The 22,230-nt window shown below is 38.1% G+C and overlaps 1 protein-coding gene across 1 annotated transcript in view; it reads right to left on the bottom strand.

Moving 5' to 3' along the window:
* The window catches only part of SUSD5 (sushi domain containing 5), a 42,190-nt gene extending 20,201 nt beyond the window's left edge, over positions 1-21,989 (bottom strand). Inside the window, exons 1-3 of the mRNA XM_040070563.2 lie at positions 21,583-21,989; positions 13,048-13,225; positions 829-947 (exon numbers count right to left, since the gene is read on the bottom strand). Coding sequence (XP_039926497.1) covers positions 829-947; positions 13,048-13,225; positions 21,583-21,676 — 391 coding nt within the window. The 5' untranslated portion in view covers positions 21,677-21,989. The remainder of the gene's footprint in view (positions 1-828; positions 948-13,047; positions 13,226-21,582) is intronic.
* Between the last annotated feature and the right edge of the window lie 241 nt (positions 21,990-22,230).

Raw genomic sequence — 22,230 nt, forward strand, 5'->3', positions numbered from 1 at the left:
CCATATTTTCATCCATGCTCCTGCCACGGACAGTTTATCAGAATGGCCCCCTGTGCTGTGAACTTACTGTTTCTCAGTAAATGCCATCAGCTTACCCTTGCTTTTCTTGGAAACCAGATGCAAAAACTCACTGCGGACAGCAACAACCGTTTGGGGCTCCCAAATTTCTTTGCACAATCCTGCCTATTAGTAACAATTCACTTTTTGCTGTCAGAATTAATTTTTGTTTGGGGGTTCTGGAACTTAAATACTGGAAAATTAAAGCACCAACTTACATTAGAAATAATTTGGTTTTCAAAATCATCTGGGATATATCAGCGTCCCTAGCAGCCTGGTCTACACTTGTTAACAAAACACCCAAACCAAACCAAAACTAAACTAAAATGGAAGCAATTAAATTATTTGCATACAAATGCTGTATACTGATAGATATACAACAGAGTAGTGTGTTGCAGCTGGAAACCAGCTTGCTGAGTTACATTCAGCTACCGTGTTGAATAAGGGACCTGCTTCAACCATCTCCATTAGATTGGTGCCAGATATATTCCTTTCCATAAAGTATGTTCTATGAGCACCCAAATGGGTTCTGCCAGATCAGTAGTGCTTTTTGAACTCACTAAACTGCAGCAAAAACAAAATACAGCACAATTTATTTGCTGCAACCAATGTCTTTGCAGCAGTTGGCTCTTGTAGTGGGCGATTACTACAAAGATTTATCCCTTAACATTCCCTCTTTCTCTCTCAGCAGCAGAAAAATTGAAGGCAAAACTTTTAATGTTGCAAGACAGTGATGACTCTTCATTATTTCAAAAGTATATCAGTGCTGACCTTCATCCTTTACACAAAAAGCATCATATTGGTCATTCACAAAGGGACTGGTTTCAATTTTAACATCAATGGCTTTCACGCTCTGCTGTTTGCTGCCCGTCTTTCTGCATATAATTGTCCTAAAATAAAGAAGAAGAAGAAAAAGATAATCAGAAATCTTCTGGAGTTGTACATAGAGGTGAAATCTGGAGATTTTTTTTATCAGAGTAGTCAGGCATTAGCCTTAACTGTTTCAGCATTGGCACATGATTTAGTAGTGTGGGAAGATCTGTGAAAAAAAGCCAAGGGAGAAATAGAAGTAATTAGAAATATATTTGCTGTAGATCAGTTCAAAGCATAGGGAGAAATAAAGTATGATTATCTTCTTATATTCTGTAGTACTTCTAAATATCAGACCTATACCCAGAGGTTTTAAGGCCATATCTTGCTCTCACATTTCAGCAATACATATTCCCACCGGTGGCACCTGGATAGGAACGAATAGGAAACGCAAGATTCAATCTGAAATTTTATAAATCATTAGCATTTACATTACAGAGCTATTAAGGTTGCATATTTACTGCTCATAAGCTAACACATGCAAACTCAGAAAATTCAGCTTTGATTCTTGGAAAAAAAACTTCTTTTTTTTTTTTTTTTTTTTTTTTTTTTTTTTTTTTTTTTTTTTTTTTTAATAGCAATTTCACACTTTTGAGTAAACTCCATTTCTCCTGGTATGGTACTCAGCAGTACCTAATCCACCCTGTTGCCCCTGATAGGCTTGAAGAAAGGTATTAGATCTGTATTGGGTTTTACAGCCCTTTAGATGCTGCTGATGAAGTAAGAATTTACTAATTATCTCTTCTCTCAGCTGTACTGGCTGCGTAAAACTAGCAAATAGAAGACAGTTTGTTGTAGAAAACACTGGTTTTACTGTTATATTGAAGGTTACAAAGGCTGGGAAAGTCATTTCAGCCCAAATTTTTGCAGCTGGATATTAATGGTGTGGGTTTATATTTTTGTGGACAGCAAGCTTGTAGAAGTGTTGCCCAGTCAGCTATTCCAGTGAAAGGAAGATAAAAATGCTTTCCACAAAACTAATCCTTCCAGTGGAGGAAATTTATTATTTTGTATTGTGCAATGGTTGAACTAATGTACCATTGGTCCTCCACTAAATTTGATGAATAAAATAAGATTAAAAAAAATACAATAATACTTTTTAAACAGATTAAGTAAATAAAATGTCCATTCATTAAGGGTGTAAAAGATCCAGTGGAAACCCAGTATATGATCATGCACTTAAATCCTATATAACAATTGATTTACAGAAATAGGCTGAATTATGGTTGCACAGACTATTTTCATTAGGTCATGTGTGAGCTTTCGAGTACTTAAATATGCAACTTTAATGTTCTTTTAATATAAGCAAACAAAAGCAACATGAAACAAGCCGTACGGTGGTGGTCACGTATATACACCAGAATGGTTCCTGCCACACTTCTCCTCTGGAAAACAACATGATGTCATTCCCTGCTGAATGCCCCTTTACGATTTCAAATCAAATATGCTTCCTTTGTAAAGAAAGCTCCTTTTTTTTTTTTTTAGGTAAAAAATAAAATCCCTTCCAAAAAGTCCCTTTTTAAGGACAATATTGTTTTAAGTTTTAAATCCAGTTCTCTCAGAATTTAATGGATTTAAAGTCTGAGACCTCTAAGTCAGTAATTAAGCACTTAGAAAAAAGCAGCTTGATCTGCCAAAATGAGTTCAGATGACTGGGAGGATCAGGACATCAATTAGAAATTTTCTCTATGTATATAATATTCACATGTTCCACTGGGTCTGACAAGGTCTAAGAGAATGAGACACTTATGCCTCCCTTCAAAAATTAACCCATCAACCTTAATCCTTCCAATAATTACTCAGTTGCTTAGATATCTGGATCAGTTATGTCTTGCAACACTGAGTTGAGAGATAATTATATGACTGAAAATAAATGTTCCTTTCATCTGTAATTTTGTACTTTAGGCTTCAAGTTCTCTCTCTCTCGCTCTCTCTCTCCCTCTAAAAAAAAAAAAAAAAAAAAAAAAAAAATTGAAACCAACAAAAGAAAATAAAATAGTTTTGAAGACTGTTACCATCATAAAATTTTGGTCTCTGAAAATCAGGCCACACTATTTCTATATTCTATCAAGGACTAAGATTTCTGAGACTTGCAAGCCACTTTTGAAATTCTTGTCTTGAATTTTCTGATTTCTAATTCCAATTTCTGTATTTTTGTGTTTTGCTTCTGCCCAAAACTCTGTACTTTCTTTTTCAGGTCTTCATCAGGCTACAAAGTTATCTGTGGGTGACACATCCTTGGTGCAATGAGGTCATCACCAAAACAGGATGCCTGGCTCATGAGTAATATCTTGTATTTTCAGTGCTAGTTCTTCTCACTTTTTTTTTTTTTTTTTTTTTTTTTTAATATTGTGCAATAAATTAGAAGCTTGTAGCTGATAGATTTTGTCAATTAGCTAATTAATTTTAAGAGCCTTTCTCAGCTGCTATCCAGTGTGACCAAACTTACAAAAGTGTACCTCGCATACAGTTTCAACATTATACATAAAGAAAGGCTTTCAATTAAGATCTTTTATGTGTATTTACATGTATCTGCTACTTAGGACTTTAATTTGGATTTTTACCATATTAAAATTTATCCAATTAAAATTGCAAGCATCCTAACACAATCCTACTGAAATTAAAGAAATCTTGCCTCATAAACAAGACACAGCGCTGGGTCAATGATTGGACTTGATTATCTCAGGTGTCTTTTCATACCTTAATGATCCTATGATTCTAAAAAACTGAAGGAAGAAAATATCTATTTAATTTCTTTCATTCCTTCTTCTCTGACAGTGGTTTCCCTCCTCAAGCTCAGCCCTGCAAGCTTTAAACACCTTCAGCAAGTTGTTATTGCTGCTGCTGACTAGAGCTTTGAGAGTGCTCAGCATTTCTCAGTAGCAGGTCAATCAGATCTGCAATGCCCATGGCATAGAAATAGATTCTTTTCAGTCAGTAGGATTTCAGGTATGACTAAAAATACACATTAATAGTCTATTTTCTGAGTTCTTGCGGGTTCCCCTAAATCCTAAAATGCTAGATTTTAATCTATAATTAGAACTTAAATATACAGGTACATTTTTGTCATAGTTCTAAAAGGTAGAGTGTGATGTTTTAAAATTTGTTACTATTTTCATGACTGAAAAATGGCTACCAATTCAGAATTCATCATATCTTGAAATTTCTCCAGCAGCAGCACAGCCATGCTGAAACAAGAGACAAAAAAATTGTACAGTTGTCCTACTCTTTCCAGCAACCTGATGTGAGAGGTGTTGCTGCCTGGGCTGTTTCTGGACTGTTTTGAATTATTGCTCTGGGGCATGCATCATGGCTGAGAGAATGTCACAAACGTTATACTTTCTAAGGGATGCATCCACCTACACAGCCATTCATAAGAATGGAATCACATACATTTAATTCTATTTATGGATACTTTCATGCATTAATTGAACTTAAGCTCATTACTCAGCATACAATGTCATCTGATGCTCAGAGCAGTGTAATGCTTGATTTTGTGTCTTTTAATTAAGAAACGGTTTTGATTTAATTTTCTTTCTGTGGAGATTTCTGATGAAGGCAGACGTGCTCAGAAGAAACATACTGAGTTCGGACAGCATATCACCCATAACAATTGTCTGTGATCCACATCTGCGTGAAACATCCATGCATACCTGAAAATTACTCTTACATGGCCATGAGCTCACAATCTCAGCATACAAATCAATCAGAAACACTATCACCATAGACCATGAAAGTACCACATATTATCCAGTCAGATAAAAAGGTGGTTGGTGGTATTGACACCAGCCCCTGCTCTCTGATGAAAAATTGGAAGTTACCTAAAGGTGTCTCCTTTGTTTCCTTGACAAACTACTGAGAATCTTCTCAGTCTACTGCTGCCCAGCTTGGGAGGACAAACTGCTTCAGGATGCCTCTTCTCCTCCCAAGAAAGAAAACAGACCAGGGATTCTGCACTGTGTTGAACCTCAGTTTAACTCCTGCTGCTAAAAACAATTAACAGTCCTTCTTCTGTACCCACCTTGGAAAAAAGATCAGACCTTGGCCAATCTGATCATTGTTTTCTTGTGCCACGACTCAGATGTTGCAAATATCATGTGCACAAACAAGGAGAAAATCTAATATGTAGCACAACAAGGCAAGAACCAGACTTCCCAGAAGCCTCCTGCTTACTCTTGTGCTGCTTATATTTTTTTCTAATGTATTATGTAACAAATGAGTAATTGGTATATTCCGTGCTTCTTTTAATTCTTCTGTTCAAAGATGGAAATGGCAGAAAAGCTGGCATGAATAGTATTTATTTTACAATATGCCATAATGTAATAAATTTTAATAAATAAATTATAATTATATGCTTGAACTGTTTTAATTATAGTTAATGTAATATAATGTAATGTAATTATAGTTAATGTAATGAATTGTATGTATGTATGTATAATAAAGGTATTTTTAATAAAGACATAGTATTTTTATATGAATTATAACTTCTGTTTATAGTGGCATCCACTGATAATTTTGCTTTCTAAGAAAATGACAAGACAATTTTGTAATACTTGAAAATTTTTAGTAAGTCCAAGTTAATGCATATGGATTTGACAGCTGAGTTTATATGATAAAGCATGATCCATCAGCACAGGAAAGAGTAGGTGGGACGTTTTTTGTAGCTGCTACATTATCCGCCAGTTGATTTTAATTTTTGTAGTCCTAGTCAATAAATTCACTGAACTGAGTCAGAATGGTCTTATGACATTGATTCATAGTAGTATGAGCTTGCAATATATTCAGCTCAGAAGAACATCAGGAACAATGTATTTGTTGAGGCACTGCAAAAGTCTGGTTCATAACATACTATAAGAAACCTTCCCCTAATTAAAAGGTTAAAAACTTCATCACTTTTCTTAGTCAAGATAAACTGTTAACATGTTGTGCTAATTTTTTTTTCATGGGTCAGCGTTACTGTTTGTTTTTCAGTAACTAGGTAAGAGAAAAAAAACCTAACAATAGTCTGGGAGGCAAACTAGTGGATCTTTATTCTTGGTCTTTCTGAAACTGCAAATTACAAAGCTGGCTCTGATGAGGAATAAAACATAAATGACATGTTCATGATTACCAAAGGGAAGAAAATTTCCCTGAAAAGCCATGAAGGGGAGCACAGGTGGGCTTTGGAAAGTCCATTGACTGGGAACTATAGAGGCTAATTTTGGCTGGATGTGACCCAAAGAAAGCAGCTGCTAAGTGTGACATGAAGACATTCCAACAGCAATACAGCCACTGGAAATGTCAAAAGGAGGTCTTAGCAATATCCTTTAGATTCTTAAAAATATATACCAAAATGCAGCCTTTTGTGCTTAAAATTGTGCATATGACTACTGAAATAGTAAGGCCTCTGTTCATTAAATAAATATGGCCCATTCACGCAGGCTTTCATACTGTAAGTTAGTATGAAAGATTTTATATAGCCATTTTACTCTAATATCACTAGGTACATATAATTTGAGGATTCTTAGTGCATGTAAAGGAGAATCGTGTTGTTTCTTGGCCTGAACTAGTTGGATGCTCAATGACATGTCAAGCATCACTAGAAAGGTGGTTTTACTCAATTTCCCTTTACAGGCTCCAGTTTAATCCCTGGCTTTCGTAACAGAGGTTACTGATTAGTCACAAAAGAGTTTAAGAAATACAAAAATATTTTCTAAATGTTATTAATTTACTAAGCAGCTCCATTCTCAGAGGAAAGGCTTTCAGATGCAACAGAGCGTTACAGTGATTCTAAGAAAAAAAAAAAAAGAAAAGGCAAAATACCTGAACTTCTTTTGAAAAGTAGAAAATCAGCCTCGTTAGAACTATCTGGCAAGTTAAAATCCTGGTATCAGCCCCTCTTGTGCATTTGAAAAGAGTAAGTATATCCCATTTCTGTCTTCGTTTGTTCAGATAAACAAATTATCACCTTTAATTGCCTGTTGATAAGAGAGGTGCTTTTTTGGACTAATCCTAGTCTGAGCGCAAACCTTCTGAGCTTGGATGGGAAGAATTACAGTACACCATTGCTTGAATGGTGCCGCATTCAAGCCCTTCAGTATTGCCCTCTCTCCTCTGGAATTGTTGCTGGATGTCTCTTAGGATGATCACGTTTATTTTTCTCACAAATTTTATGAGTTATTTCACTTTACAACAGGCCCACTGCTGTCCTGTGTTCTGTGACTACACCCAGCTCTTTCTCCTGCTCTGCCTTTCTAGCTGGTTTGAGGCAGAAATTCCTATTAGCCTTCATAAAATACTGTTACATGGCACCCCATTTCTGTTACTCCATCTCTAAAATCAGACTTGCTTTCCTGTTCAATATTCTGATTTTCCTTGGTCTTAGGACTGATTTCTAACCTTCTGGCATTAATTAATTTCACTAGAAAACCCATGCCTTTTGTGCCAAAACTTGCTAAAATTTTGCTAAATCCCTCAGAGTTCGTTAAAAAACCTTCCAGTAAAAATACAATTTAAAAGTGAAAGTCGTATCTCACTTAGTAAATGGCAGCTCTGAGGACTGTGACGCTACGGTTCAGCAGATGGCGGTTTGGGTGCTTGTCCTAGAAAACATATGTATAAAAAATATGTATTTTCTTTTGTGCAGTGCTTTTCCTCAAAATGTAGATTTTCTAAAATGTTATTCAATAATTGGGCTGTCCGTTTTACAAGACACATGGCTGTCATACTTTGTAAGTGCTGTTGTACCAAGTTGTGCTAGGAAAAGGTCTGCTTCTCTCCTCCCAAAGCTGATGGAAATTGGCTCAAGTCTATACTGCTCAGTGATATCATCCCTTGGAGTAAACTGGCCATGCCCATTCCTAAATTCAAATTTCTTGACTGAGCTTTATGTAGAAATCCCTGCTCCTGAAACACAATTACTTTGTTTTTACTTTGCATGAGTCTTTCAAGGTGATTGACAAGAAGTAGCAAGGAGACAAAGTCATCTTCTAGGAGAGCATGACAGGAGCTGTGAGGTGTGGGACTAGAGTTTGTGACATGAAGGCATTTTGTAGTCCAAGACCTCCACAGACAATTTCATAAGCAACTTTGGCATCATGAATTGGACTGTATCCTGTCAGTTACGTCTGGATTTTTCTCTTGAAGAGAATTACTTGACCTGCCTCAAACACATGTCTGGGAGCAAATTCATATGCATTATCTTCAGTCAGCAGAGCACAGCCTTGAAATAAGACCAAGAGCTGGCCAATGCGACGTATCACCTGAACTGCTTCTCTGCAAAGAGCAAGTGGGCCTGTTTTAGCATGCACACCTGGATGAATTTCAAAGGACCCACAAGCAGGCTTTACAAATACAGATGAGAGGACTGGCAAGGGTTAGCAACTGACCCTTTATTTCATTCCATGGATATTGCTTTTTTTCATTCTCAGGAAGTATGCTTTTACCACCATACTGTCAGCTCCTGGGCAAGTCCCATGCAGGAGGCAGAAAAAGAAGTAGGTAGTCTTGTGAAATGCCATATTTGAGTCTTATTATTACATTTCCCACTGGTGTCATCTGCAGTGAGGGCCCTGTTGTGTTTGACACTGTAGAAGCATTCAAAAGCAGTTAGTGCAAAACCCAAAGAGCTAACAAAGGAAGAAAAAATACAGACAAAGTAATTTTCCTAGTAGCAAACATCTGTTCTGTGGTCAGCTGAGAAAAGAAGCCCTGTCTTCTGACTCTCACAGCAGAGCTTTTTCTAGCTGACTCTGCTTGCTCACTCCAGACTTATCCCCTCTGGAATAAATCCTCCAGGGACTGGGCAGGAACCAGCCCAGGGCAATTTCACACAAAGGAGCAGGTTGACAGCCCTGCAAGGTCTGTCAATGAAGAAAAATTCTAAGCAGAGCTTCAAAGCTGTTACAGAAGAGATAAATGGCTCCATTCCTTTGTAAGCAAATAAGGAACAGGATAAGGAATAGGACAGCTTCAGCTTTTCCATCCTACAAAAACACTGGAAATGAGTAAATTTGCTTTGGGGATATTAATACAAGGTGTTGAGGATGTTTAATAGTTTCTAAAATAAATAGCTGTTTTCCAATATGCTGTGCGCAGGGTGATATTAAGACCAATTGTGTGATGTTCACTTCCCAAATTTCAAAAACCGCAGAAAAGAAGTCAAGACCCTACAGGACATGCTGCCCAGTACTGGAAGACTCAACACCAAATTTTCCAGTGTGGCATCTGAATTCAAAAGATAGCAGTGAGAGCCTTTCAGAGAACGTTGCCACCTTTTTTTCATTTATATTCTGGCAGATCACTTGATGGTTTTACTGACTCACTTGTCTGACATGCAAGAAAGTCATAAGAGTGTCATTTTTAGTATAAATAGCTATTAGGGCTCATCTGACAAATGAGACTTGCCTAACGACATTTCATTTCCTGAAATGCAACAATGTGTAATGGTTTATGAGTTACACATGTGAGGACTGACTTGTAAACGGCTTACTTCTGGCTTGTTGGGAGAAGTCATCCCTACCTACTTGTCAGCGGCTCTTCTCAAAAAGTTCCCAAGCCAGGGACTTGTCTGTGTGAAGAGCCCTGAACCCTGAATTGGGTTGGCCTGAACAACTGCAAGGGCAAGACAAGAACATCCCCTTATTCCTGTGAAAGAAGTTCTGTCTCAGACTGCTCAAACCACAAAACCACCCAGTTTATTGTGTCTTCAGATTTGCTGGCAGGGATCTATTTGTTTAAGCAATTTTCATTCTGCATCAGTTGAAATGAATCATATTCATCAAGACCTGCTGCTTGGGCTAGCCCTGTTTGCAGGGACTGAAGTGGGCATGTTTAAATATGGAGGACCCGCATTTACATGAGAGTCATCAGAAATTTGACAGCCACCCAAACTGGCCTGGCTCCTTAGTCCAAATGCTCCTCTTTGCTCACAGAAGAGGTACAGCCCAGAGAGCAGGCAATACAAACATGCTCACACTGACTCAGTGATGTGCCTCTGCCATAACAGGAGGAACTCCCACAGGTTTCCAGGCTACGATTTGGCTATGTAAAAATAATAATGAGGACAAAATAATCAACAGTGATGGATGTATTTACCAGGAGTGGGATCGTAATTACTCACTAAAACCATTAATAGGCATCAGAAGTGAACAAATCACAGACTTGTGCAAAACCTGGAGAATGGATCTAGCACTGAAAAAGTCCTTACATGTCTGCTAGGGCTCCTGTTCAGTTTTAAATCTAAGTGATGAAAGGAGGGCTGAAGCATGTCAGAAAATCTGCAACACTGTGAAGACTCCGATCACATCATTAGTTTGTGTTTACTTCTACGGCCAATGTCTAACCCATTTTTCCTCAGGGGAGAGATTGGGATACCTTCCAGGCACCAAATAAATAAACCAAATCTCATTCTTCCTGAAATTAGAAACTTCTGTTATCATGCTCCCTCCTATTCATCTCCTTTCTGACGTACACAGTCCAAGAGGATGTGGGAGAGTATTCGACTAAAGCTCTGTGATCTGCATTGGATGCAAGTCAGCTGCTGGGAGGATTCCAAGGTTTTAGACCCAACTTATAAAGTTCTGAACAGTTTTGGGCCTGGCAGATGTGGGGAGATCACCTATCATTCAAAGATGTGGAGATTCATCAAGATAAACACATGAGGTGTGCCCAGCAAACATTCCTTTATCTTAGAAATAATTTTCCATACTTCTCTAACTTGTGGAAGTTCTGGGAAGCCTGCTTTCCCTTCTCTGGGTTATATCGGCGGATGTGGAGACATTTTTCTGTACACCAGCTATCCTTCATGTTTCCAGTTAGCAAGTAAATGCCCAAAGTATTGAATCAGGAAATTTTAAAAAATAAGTAACTATTTTAGTAAAATAATTTGAGTCCCTTGTTAATAGATTTTCCGTTACTTTAATCACTCTTGAGCCCTTTTTTGAGACACTTTTAGTACCTTTCCCAAGATCCAGTAACAATACATATAGTATTCCAAAGGAAGCTATTACATGGGCCTACATGTATATTATTTTTCATATTCTCCATCCCATTCCATAAACACTCTAGCACCTTCTTTGTTTGCTTGAATGTTTGTTTGTTCGTCTGCTTTTACTACAGCTGCAGTCTGACAGAGGTTTTCTTTGTACTGTCCATAGCAACATCCTCATATCTTTCCTGAGCTGACAGAAGTAAATCAGAACTCTGTAAAGATATTTTCAAGTAGAGTGCATGTTCCTCCTGCATGTATTTTGATTGAACTCCTTTTGGCATCATTTTACCCTTTCATCTAAATTTCTCTGCAAATCTCTATATTGAAGCTGAACTTGTTGAACTTAAACAACTTTGTCCCATTTGCACACTTTGCACTTGACTGCTCAGTTCTTCCCCCAGAGCTACATTAACTTACAGTTAAAACAGATTAGCCTTTTTAGGCAGTATACAATTCCTATTTTCCCACAGAGCCAGAAGTATCCAGTTCAACGAACCAAGTAACATACCTTCTGGTGCTTGCCCAACCATGGGTAAAATAGCCCCAGAGTATAAAATTCTGGCTCTGAAGAACTTTTCTCTCTGGTGAAGCTTTCCAGTGAAGGTCAGATCTGGTGACTGCACAGCAATGGTGTGCTGATATGCCCCACAATGTTCTTTCTGATAAATAGTTTAGAGACTTCCCTGCTAAGGACACGTTTACTGGAGGAATGGAGTACAGCAAGTTAGAAGGCATGAGAAGTCTTAATTTCCTTCCCATCCTTAGGATGTGTTTTTATCACTGTACACAACTTTGATACTGAAGATATTCAGTCCACAGCTGATCTATTAATACTCACAGCTCCAGTGCCTGCAGCAACTAACTGAGGATCTCACTGGACTAACTAGTGGTATTGCTTAGATTTAAAAAAACGATGATTTCTTCTCCTACCCATCATCATTCCTTACTTCCAGAATATAGAGATTGTGTGAAAGACCCTGTACAACAACTTTGCCATGGGCTTCTCTACAGCTATGTCGTTTTCCTGGCTTGTCAGCCTGCAAGACATCTCAGGAAATGTCTTGGGAAAAAGATTTTTAGGGTTTAGATCACTGTCTTTTATCCTGAGACTTTTCTGGATTTATTTATTTATTTATTTTAAGACCAAAAACTACATACAAATAAATTTTCAAACAAATTTTTCACCTGGGAAAAAGTATAATTAGAGAAAATTGTTGCTTTGCCTTGAGATTTTTAAAATATAGTATTTCATTACTAGTAGTGATTTTCTGTCCTTTGGAAATTTTATTACTAAAAATACAGAAACACCAATGTTTACTTTAAAAACTGGTAACTGTCACAAAATCTAATAATATGCTAAAGTCTGGAAACATTTTATTCATGAAACAAAACTTTTTTACCATCGAACACTGAAAATAGGTTTGATATACTCCTTCTAGGCGATTCCTGTATGGTCCCAGCTTCAGTGACATCAGGCATCCCCTCAACACCTCCATTCACATTCCTGCTTTAAGTTAGTCTCTACGGAGGCAATAATTCTTCGTGCAAGGAAAAGCTCATAGTGCCACATGGAGTCACCAGAGCTACCTCAAACACATGGAGGGACAATGTCAGTGCCCTGGTGACCTTTCTCAACAAACTCTACTGCACGTGGTTATCATATCTAAGTGCATCTGTGCCCTTTCGAACATGCCTATTCTCTGTTCAGCCATGCATCAATACCTTAGACAGACACGTGGTTCCCATGAGAAGTTTAGTTTGCTGAGCTTCTGAAAGGCTGGGGAATACCAGGGTCGGTGGGAACACTGACACCAGTTCCAGCACCATGTCCTCAGCCTGCAAGGCTCCTAAGGGCTCAGCACCCCCCTATAGGCCAGGGGAACAGGTGCCATGATGATGTAATTCAGCAGGAAAGAAGAAGAGGAAATTGCGTCAAATCTGTGAAATTGCAACGTGAGACTGGCAAATACTTGTGTACCTGCAATACTAGCTGTAAAAAACTAATTCTTGGGGGAGAGTGGCAACTTTAGCTATATGTCATGGTGCTTGAATTGTGGCCAGTGTTTTTCAGCAAGTTTTAGTCAAGGTGCAAAACTTGCTTTGCAAACATCATTCATAATTCCCAGAAAGTGTTATGCTGTTGTCCTTACCCAGCAGAGCCGCTGGCGAGCCATCCTGTGGTGCAGCCAGCAAAAGAACAGTCCAGAACAGCCCTTTTCAGTTCTTCTGCGGTTGCTAAGCGAGCACTCAGGTCAACACAAGCTTTCTCAGCTTCAGCTAAATCCAGACCCTGAGAGTTGTTCTTGGACTCAAGCGCAAACACTTTCCCTGCAACACCAAGAAAGGACATGTCATCTATCATGGAAGCACTCAATACATATTCAACAGAAATATTGCAAATTATCACTACGTAAAACCTTCATGCTTCTTCTAAGTTAATTTTAATGGCCCACCTTTCTTTCTGGAAAGCCTAATTTAATCAAGACTGTAAGTACCCTTGTGTTAGCTTTTCTTTTCATTTTGGCTATCACCAGAAAAGTGAGCATGGCTAAACCACTAGTCATTCCTAACTCAGAAGAGGAGCTGGTCTGGCCTCTGTAGGTCTGTGTTTAAGATCTGGAGAGAGAAAGCCTGATACTCTCTCATATACACACATAAAGTCAAAGTCACAAAGAACACCTCCTGTAGGCTTCTAACACCTGAAGCCACTGCTAAACATTTTACAGTTACTCTATGACAACTACATCTATAAAGTAGGCATATGCCTAAAAGACAGTATAACAGCCCTGTCTTCCACGTCAGAAATAGATTTATACTTATTCGCTAAAATTAAAATTATGCCATTCTATGACATCTTGTCATAAATGCAGACTGTTTCATTATCATGCCTTTTTGGAAATACAGACAATTTTTTTTTTTTTTTTAATTAATGGAAGGCGTTTTTTGTTTTTTTGTTTTTTTGGTTTTTTTTAATGAATGAACATGAGAACATACTTAGCATAACATTTTTTTGTGTGTGTTATTTTTATTTTCAATTCAGTTTATTTTACTTTAATTTATCTAATACCAGGAAAGCTGAAAGGGTGAAAGTTAGAGGTTTTGGCAACAGGTCAGTTGGGGTTTTGGCATTGGAGCTTGAGAAGTTACTGGGTTGTGGAATAAACATATTAGCTGGGTGCTCCAGAAAAAGAAATAAACAATGAGACAGTTTGCAGCTGACATTTAAGTTGCCATAACTATATTTTTTTCTGATGTTAACATCCCTCGGAATACTTCCTAGATTTCAAAGGTACAGATTGAGATTGCTTGCAGTCACAGGAAGAAATTTTTTAAGCACATCTCATTCAGAAAATGCCTGGAAATATTTGTTTATGTCTTATTTCTAGAGTGGATTAGTGGCAGTGGTTATACAAATGCATGACTTCTAGCACATATCAGGTGTTCACTACATAGCCAGCTTCAGACTCGTAGGAGATATTGACCTGTGTTAGGAATCCTTCAGACTGATTCAGCCCGATTCTGTACCAAGTGCCACCCTCACCACGTGCTGTTTTGACAAACTGGTAAATCTGATTCTAATCCTAAAAACAGGGAACTTATGCAGGGTAAGTCTGCCCCTGACAGCTTTCCGTTTTTACCTGTGCACAACTAAACCCACTAGAAGAATCACAGTCCTTACATCAAAACTTGTAAAGTTTTCCTCAAGAAAACATGTCATTTGTGTTTACATTAGCTAGCAAGGGCAGATGAGTCCTGATAAAGACTCCTGCTTTGGTGGGAATTCTGCATGTGCACAGCAAGAAGTTATCCTGACTTGGGAACATGGCAATTCATGTAAGCGGGACAAGCAGCTATGAGAAGGAACAGAAATTCAGAGTAACCAGAGTGATTTTCCTAAGGCAGTTAAAGGAGCTGACCATGGAATACAGCCAGAAACAAGGGTCAGTGTGATAGCCACTAGATTGCATCATCTTTGGATTTTCCACATTCTCCAATTGGTAATCAATACCATTAACTGTCATTAGAATGGGGGGGTTTTACACAAAGTAGTGAAAGCAGCAAGCCTCTACATCCCTGAGTACACAAACATCAGGATTCTTTGCAACATGTCCCAAACAATGCACATGACACTAACGTAGGTCCTGTTTCCAAAGCCTCCACAGACACAGTGAAGTGTTCATGGCCTAGGGAGAGAGACAGTATAAACAGAGAGATGATGGTTTTGAACAGCCATTCCTAAATTGCAAAACAACTTTGGCTCCTAAAGGAAAACAGAGATTAAGTGTAATGTTTTACAAGGCTTTGTCCCACCTAAAAGTTTGTCCACATTCTACACGTCACCATTCTACTGTCAGGATTGAGGTGCATTGTCAAAGTCATATAGGGCAAGTTTGCATAACATCTGACTTAAACAATTAATTTTATTTTGACATGGCATAACACTTATTTTCTAGCTATTGGCAGTTCAGTTAGAAGCCTTAAAGAAAGGAAAATCATCAAGCTTTGAGTTCCATCTAGATACAATTAATTAATGACTTGGTCATTTCACCAGTAAGCAAGAGTTACATTTTTATAGGAGTTTAGCCTATCCAACACAGAGCCTGAGACAGCTTCCCTTGACTACAGTTATGTTGTTTGCTAGTACTTAAGTTATACTAACTTTTTACTAAAAACTATGAAGATGCTGTCAAAACAGTGTCTTGTCCTTTGAAAAGGTATCTGGGATGATCAAATTACAGAAAAAAGTGAATTATAAGGCAAGCTAGGAAAAACTTACTGGTTGGGAAGTTACAGTGAACTGCTTTATAGGAAATTGTGATTAGCCAGAATTTGGTTAGAAGTGGGTAAAGAAGGCCAACCTGTTTACCAGAACAACCTGTGAATTTTCTTCAAAATTTTAGAAGCTCTGTGGCTACCTGTCCAGTTTTCAAGATGTGCCCTCTGGTCCAATTTCTTACTTAGAAAATATAATGGCGAGTAAGATTGACTTATCAGATAATTGACCAATGGAATAGCTGGGTCCTCTGTATACTGAGATATGTCACATCACTGAGGGGCACTGACAGGAAAAAAATACAGGAGACATGCTAGCATGGTAACAGGAAAAACACAACAGCACATGAAAACAGGAAATCCCCTCAAACAAAAAAGACCACAACGTTGAATTCTTCACTTTACAGTGTTGTGGCTAACATACTCAAGATATTGATGTATTGAGTTTTTCTCACTTTAATCTCAAAAGCATCATTTTCAGTCTAAGGGAATCCAAGTCCTGGCTAATTATTTGTAACATTTTTATCGGTCCTACTTGCAATGAAATGTTTTTTTAAAAAGGATTGTCTCACATATTTGATGACATAGCAGTCATTTTTTTATATTGGGGTGGTTGAAATCAATCTTATCTCTGAGACAGTATCAAGAGATATGTTGTCATTCTGTTTTAACTGTGAGACTGTTCTGTATTCCCAAAGGACACAGGATGAAAGATCATGTCGACATGAAGAATGTAGTACACCTTTGGTTGTGGTACCTTTGAGCAGCCACCATGTCTGAACTCTGTCACTTCACTTCTGCTCTGTAACATTTGTTTCCCATAACCCTTCCACCTCCAGGTGTGTATGGAAACTTATCACCAAAATTCTACACGCTTTTCCGAAGCTTTTCTAAACAAAGCAAGTCCCTTTGATTTAAAGATCAAGCTAAAAATCCATAAAAAGTGGTATTTCTCAGGATGCTCACTGAACATGTTGAGTTCAGCAGGTTCAGAACAAAAAAGATCCTTGTCACAGTAAAGTTCTTTTAGATTCCCATTTGAAACAAGTGATAAAGCTTTTAACTTCAATGATGAGGCATAAATAAAAAGACATCATTCTTCCAACTGCTATTTGTCAGTGGGATTCACAGTTCACATGAAAATTTCATGCTTGAAACAAAAGAGATTCCTTCTTCAATAACTAGCCTATATTAGATTGCTAGCCTCTACCATTATCTAATCACTATTATTGCAGAATATTGATTATATTTTGATATACTGATAATGTTTTCTTTTTTTTTTTTTTTTTTTTACTAGATTAATATATTTTTTCTTAAGAGTACCCTACTGTATTCTGATTGAAAACATACTCACAGACACATAGATCTCAGGGCTTCTAGGAATCATTTTTATCGTCTTGTTCAATTCCTGCCCAGCTTGACTGTAGATTTCCCCTTGTAATTCCACCACCAAGCCCAAAATTCATGGTTGAACTAGAGCATGTCTTTTCAAAATGCATCCAGTCATGATTCAATGCCTCCAAGTAATGGAGAATTTAGAGCACACCTTATAGTAATCTGTTCCAATGGTTCATTACTCTTACTCCACCTTATTTCCAGCTCCAAATTTTGTTAAACTCAGCTTCTAACTACTGATCCTCATAATGCTTTCAAGACTTGAGAGACATCTACCATCAGATATATGGAAGTGCGAAAAAGGGGCTCCTCAAAAATAAAACCAGTCCAAAAGTTGTTTCTTCACATTTTATGGAAGATCAGTGGGTTTAACAGAATTCTATTGGTTATCAAGAAAAGAGTTTGGCTGATTTATTCTTTTAGAGTAATGATACAACAAGAAATTCTTCTGAGGTGCATAGGAACAGCTCAAAGCCCATTGAAATTAGTTCAAATTTCTCCATGTCTTCAGCAGGATTTGCATTATGCTTGAAGAAGGAAAATAAGACTGCAAAGCCAAGTGTACTTTAAAGAAAGAACGTCCCTCAAAAATAATATAAAATAAAAGCACTCTAAAAGGCATGCCCAGTGTGCTGACCTCATGACATGACACTTCCGATTTCAAAGAATAAAAATGAATCAATTTCAACAAAACAAATTTGGTGAAAGATGTGCAAATGTGGAGTCCAATACATTTTTACTCGAATGTTAAAATTTTCAAAGTGAGGTAAAAGAGAGCAGAGGAAAGGAAGGTCACCTCCATACTTCGGATGAACATCCAAATGTGCCAAGGCAGGAAAGAAACTCCCCACCTTGTGTCCAAGGAACAGCAATTAGGCCAGGATTTAAGTTTCCATGGGATTGATGTCATTAAAAATGCAGTGAATTGAACTTTACAGAGAGAGAGAGAAATTTAATTTTCATTTCTATGGATGTGTGCAACAATATGACTTGATTGTAAGTGTAAAGGTGGAAGATCCACTAACCCTACAATTGCATACAGAGATTTGGCTAATTTCCAGTTCTATTTAGTGTTCACAAATGTGGAGTTTATTTCTGTGAGAAACAACAGTGAATGATGATTTTTTCCATTCAAAAAATATTGCATCATCAGAAAAATAGCAAAAGCGAGAATTCACCTTTGAGTACCCCATCAGCTAAGCCCAGCTTGAGCTTAAATTTTGATTTTACTGACACTTTAAGATCAAATAGCTAGAATTATTCACACAAGAATGTGTGTTACTTTGCAAGCAGGAGAATGAAACGTGTAGACACCTGCTACTGAAACGTGAGTGCCTAGAGAAAGTAGAAGGGAAAAAACCCACATATTTTCCTATACTTAAAAACAAGGATGCAAAACAAGCCAAATTTAATATTCTAGTTGGGGGTGGGGTGGGGTGTGTGTCCTACTTTGGACGTCATCTGTTTTTAGTTAGAGGCATGTCTCAGATCCTCACCTATTTGTGCCCAGCCTCCTGGACTCTGGATCCTTTCACTTGCAACCTCTGCAGTCACTATTCATGGTCACTGCTGATGACTGGCTTGACCAATAGGGCTTCATGTAATCCAAATTTAGCCAACAGATCAGCTCCAATTTGGCACAATTAGTAATGCTTTGAAATCAGCACATTTTTCATTTCAGGAGTGTCTCAGTACAGAGACAGAAGAATTAACCATCACCCTCCCGTGCCATGCTTTGTCTCAGAGCAAGTACTCTGCAGAAAACGATGGTTCATACGTGTAGCTCTTTTAGGAGACAAAAGAGGGGGGCAAAAAAAGTGGAGGCAACTCCTGTGCAGGATTCAGGAAGTCGCATCCTTGTTCTCCTATTCCAGTGCAAATGGAAAAAAAACACCCTGAAATTTGCGCTGATATAATTGAGAACTGCCACAATAACACTTATCATTCTCCAGTAACTGTGCTGGCAGTGGCACACCATAGTACCTCAGAGCATGAACAAGCCCTTGGGGAGCCTTCTGTCCATCTGACCTGGACCTGGACAGCTTTGAGCAAGCACATTTCAATTGGGAAAAAAAGCTGCAAAGCCAAACAAAGGTATATATATATATTTTCTGCTTTTGCCTGGGTATTTCTGCAGCCTATTTGTGCTACAGCAATATGTGCCATGGTAAATAATGGTCAAAAGAGATCAATTAGGCTCCAAAGCTTTACACCTTCACCAGACCTCGACGGCTGTCAGTTTTATTGCCTACTCTCTATCATTATTTTTGTGTGAGACAATAAAGTAAAAGTCTTCCTTAGGGAAATATATTGCAACCAGTTACAGAGGTTTGACTGTAATAGAGGCCAGTCTGAATTTCACAGTTTTTTTACTAGACATGTTCAAAATCCCTTTAGCAGTTTGCAATGCAGTCAGATACCTTCAGTTAAAAATAACAAATACACAAACACGTATGTGTCGCTCAGAATGGTCCATTGGCACTTAAGTGACATTTACATGTATTAAAAACTATCACAATTAGATTTTCACCCACACCTTAAAAAATGAGAAGGTGGTTTCTGACTGTATCAGGCCAGAATCTGCTATAAAAGAAAGCATTAATCCTGTTTCATGCTCTCAGATCTTCTTAAATACATAGCAGTAAATTTTAAAGCTGACACACAGCATTTAGCTCTCTTTTAATCCAGGTGCCTTACAGGACAGTGTTAGAGTTGTTTGCTTGAATATTAGTATTAGGACAACCCACTGAAGATCAAGTTAGTAGCAGACTTACACATCTTTCACAATGCTACTTAGAATTTAAATAAAATTGCAAACCACAGTATTATAATATTTGTAAAGCATTATTATAGTAAAGTACTTCAGATATTCTGCCCTTTCATTCTATAAACATTTTACCGCATGGGAAGTAAATTTGACAAACTGTTGAATGACAATTAAAATCCGTAACGACCTCTGCCTTAAAATGACCTCCAACTTTTCTTTCCTTCCTCTTTTAGAAGATGCCTGTTTAGGAATCAAGAAGTTGGTTTAGTTAATTTTATGGGAATAATAAAAATTGGAATGTACCCCTGAAAAAACAAGGGGATCTTCAGGTGAAGCATTCTTAGCAAGGGAAATGATTATTCCTGCCTTGTATCTTTAAGTTCTGTGAAGAATCTTTTTTCACGGATATGCTTTTCCCCCTTCTTCTCATTTCAAAGGCATTTTGCTAGGGAAGGAGTATATCCTAAAAACAGAATCACAGTTTTGCCTACTGCAACATAGCACAGTTGTCTGACACATTTCTTTTCCTTTATGCATAGTGAAATGTAACTCTCTTAAACTTTACAAGACAGGGTTCTGTTGTATAAAAGGTATACATTTATACATTCTACTTGAAGCAGTAGAAACATACAGGCAACAACAATTTTCTCCCTTCCCTTTGCCATACTTTGTCATCAGCTGAAAGAAATTTAAATTAAACAGGAAAAATACTGAGAAAACAAACAAGAAGAGATTTTTTTATTGCCCTATAATGTTGAAGTTCTGTTCTCCAGAATAATGCAGCAAACATCAATGGTAAAGGATTCAAAAGGTATTGAAATAAAATTTAAAAAAAAAAAAAAAAAAAAAAAAAAAAAAAATCCTGAGATTGGGCATAAATCTATTGCAGCTGTAAAAGTGGAAAAATGTGACCATTCAGCATTGCTGTCCCAGGAAAAGACACAACTGTTTTAAAAGTAAGTCGTGTTTTGGTTTAGACAAGTTGATCATCATTATCACAAGCTGAATCATTACAAGGGCATTAGGCTACTGGAAATTTTCAAGGGATGCAACTATCCAGGATCAGCATCAGCAAGTAAAAAGTCCCATTTCAGAGTAACTGGCAGCTCGTGCTTCAGCCAAATCTGAGTCCTGATCACATCCCTCAGCAGTGAAGTGCAGATGTAGCTCATGCAGAAACGTGAGCAGTCATTTTCAGCGTGTGTGGCACTGAATAGAAGAGGTTGTCAAAGTCTTTCACTTCTTGGATTCCCTTCCTCAAGTACCTGTCTGTATAAAGTGACACATCTGAAATGGGGGAAAGTTCTTTGGAGGAAAGGTAATTTGAATTATAAGGAGAGGTCTCCTAAAATGTAGCTGAGTCTTCTTGGTCCTGTTCTGGCTTTGTTTTGTTATTCTTATTTCCTCTGGAAAAGTTCACTATCCTGTCATTTTGTTGTAATAAAATAATCTTAGCCTTCTGGGATCTGATTTCCTTTCTTTGCTTAACCCCAAGAATATTTGTAAAGTCTCAAAAAGCTCTGAATCAGAAGTTTCCTAAGGCAAATAAGGGCGTGTATTTTAGCTTCTTATTAAAGGGAAAAAAAAAGGAAAAAAAAAAAAAAAAGAGGGTTTTTTGGAGGGTTTGGGGTTTTTTTGTTTTCTTTTTTTTTCTTTTTTTTTTTTTTTTTTTTTTTTGCAATAACACATTTCAACATACAGCTCTCATTCCAGCCATAGTAACCCAGCCCAAACTGAATGGGAGACTCACCATCAGCCTGAGCAGAGATGATCTGAAGTATGAAGAAGACAGATCCCACGCCCTGGAGAAAGGTGAGAGAGAATCTCTGAGAGCCTGGAGCCATTGCCCTGCTTGCAAAGCCCTCAGCTGCAGGAGGTTGGCTGCCGAGGCTTTTTCTCTCCTCCTCCGCACTTTCTTAGCGGGGTCTGCGGGGATGATTTCAAGGAGCCCTTTTCCTCGGCAGGATCCTGCGTCTTGGGTTTGCTCTGAAGGCGGGAGGGGTGGAAAAAGAAAGAGGGAGGGAGAGAGGAATCCTTGGCTTGGCTAGTGTGAAGGGGAGGGGAAGATGGGGGGGAGATGTCCAGCCAGCTGGGGCTGGGGAGAGGCTTTATCCAGCCCAGTCTGCAGGGCAGCGCACACAGAGAACCGGTGTGAAAAGTCACATTATGCTGCCGGTAAATACCTAATGGATCACGGTGGAAGAAATGCAAAAGCCAGGAGAGAGAGAGAGAAGGGGGGAAAGGACAAGCGACGAGCAGCAGTAATCCCTGTCTGAGAGGAGAAGGGCAGCTACGTAGCTGGTGCTGGTACACGGTGAGTTTGTGGGCTTAGCCGTGCATCTCCAGAGGGATGGGTGCCGGCGTGGGGAGCATTTTCCCCTCCACAACACAAAATCAG

This window comes from Hirundo rustica, chromosome 1, assembly GCF_015227805.2.
Source record: "Hirundo rustica isolate bHirRus1 chromosome 1, bHirRus1.pri.v3, whole genome shotgun sequence".
In the NCBI taxonomy this organism is placed as follows: domain Eukaryota; kingdom Metazoa; phylum Chordata; class Aves; order Passeriformes; family Hirundinidae; genus Hirundo; species Hirundo rustica.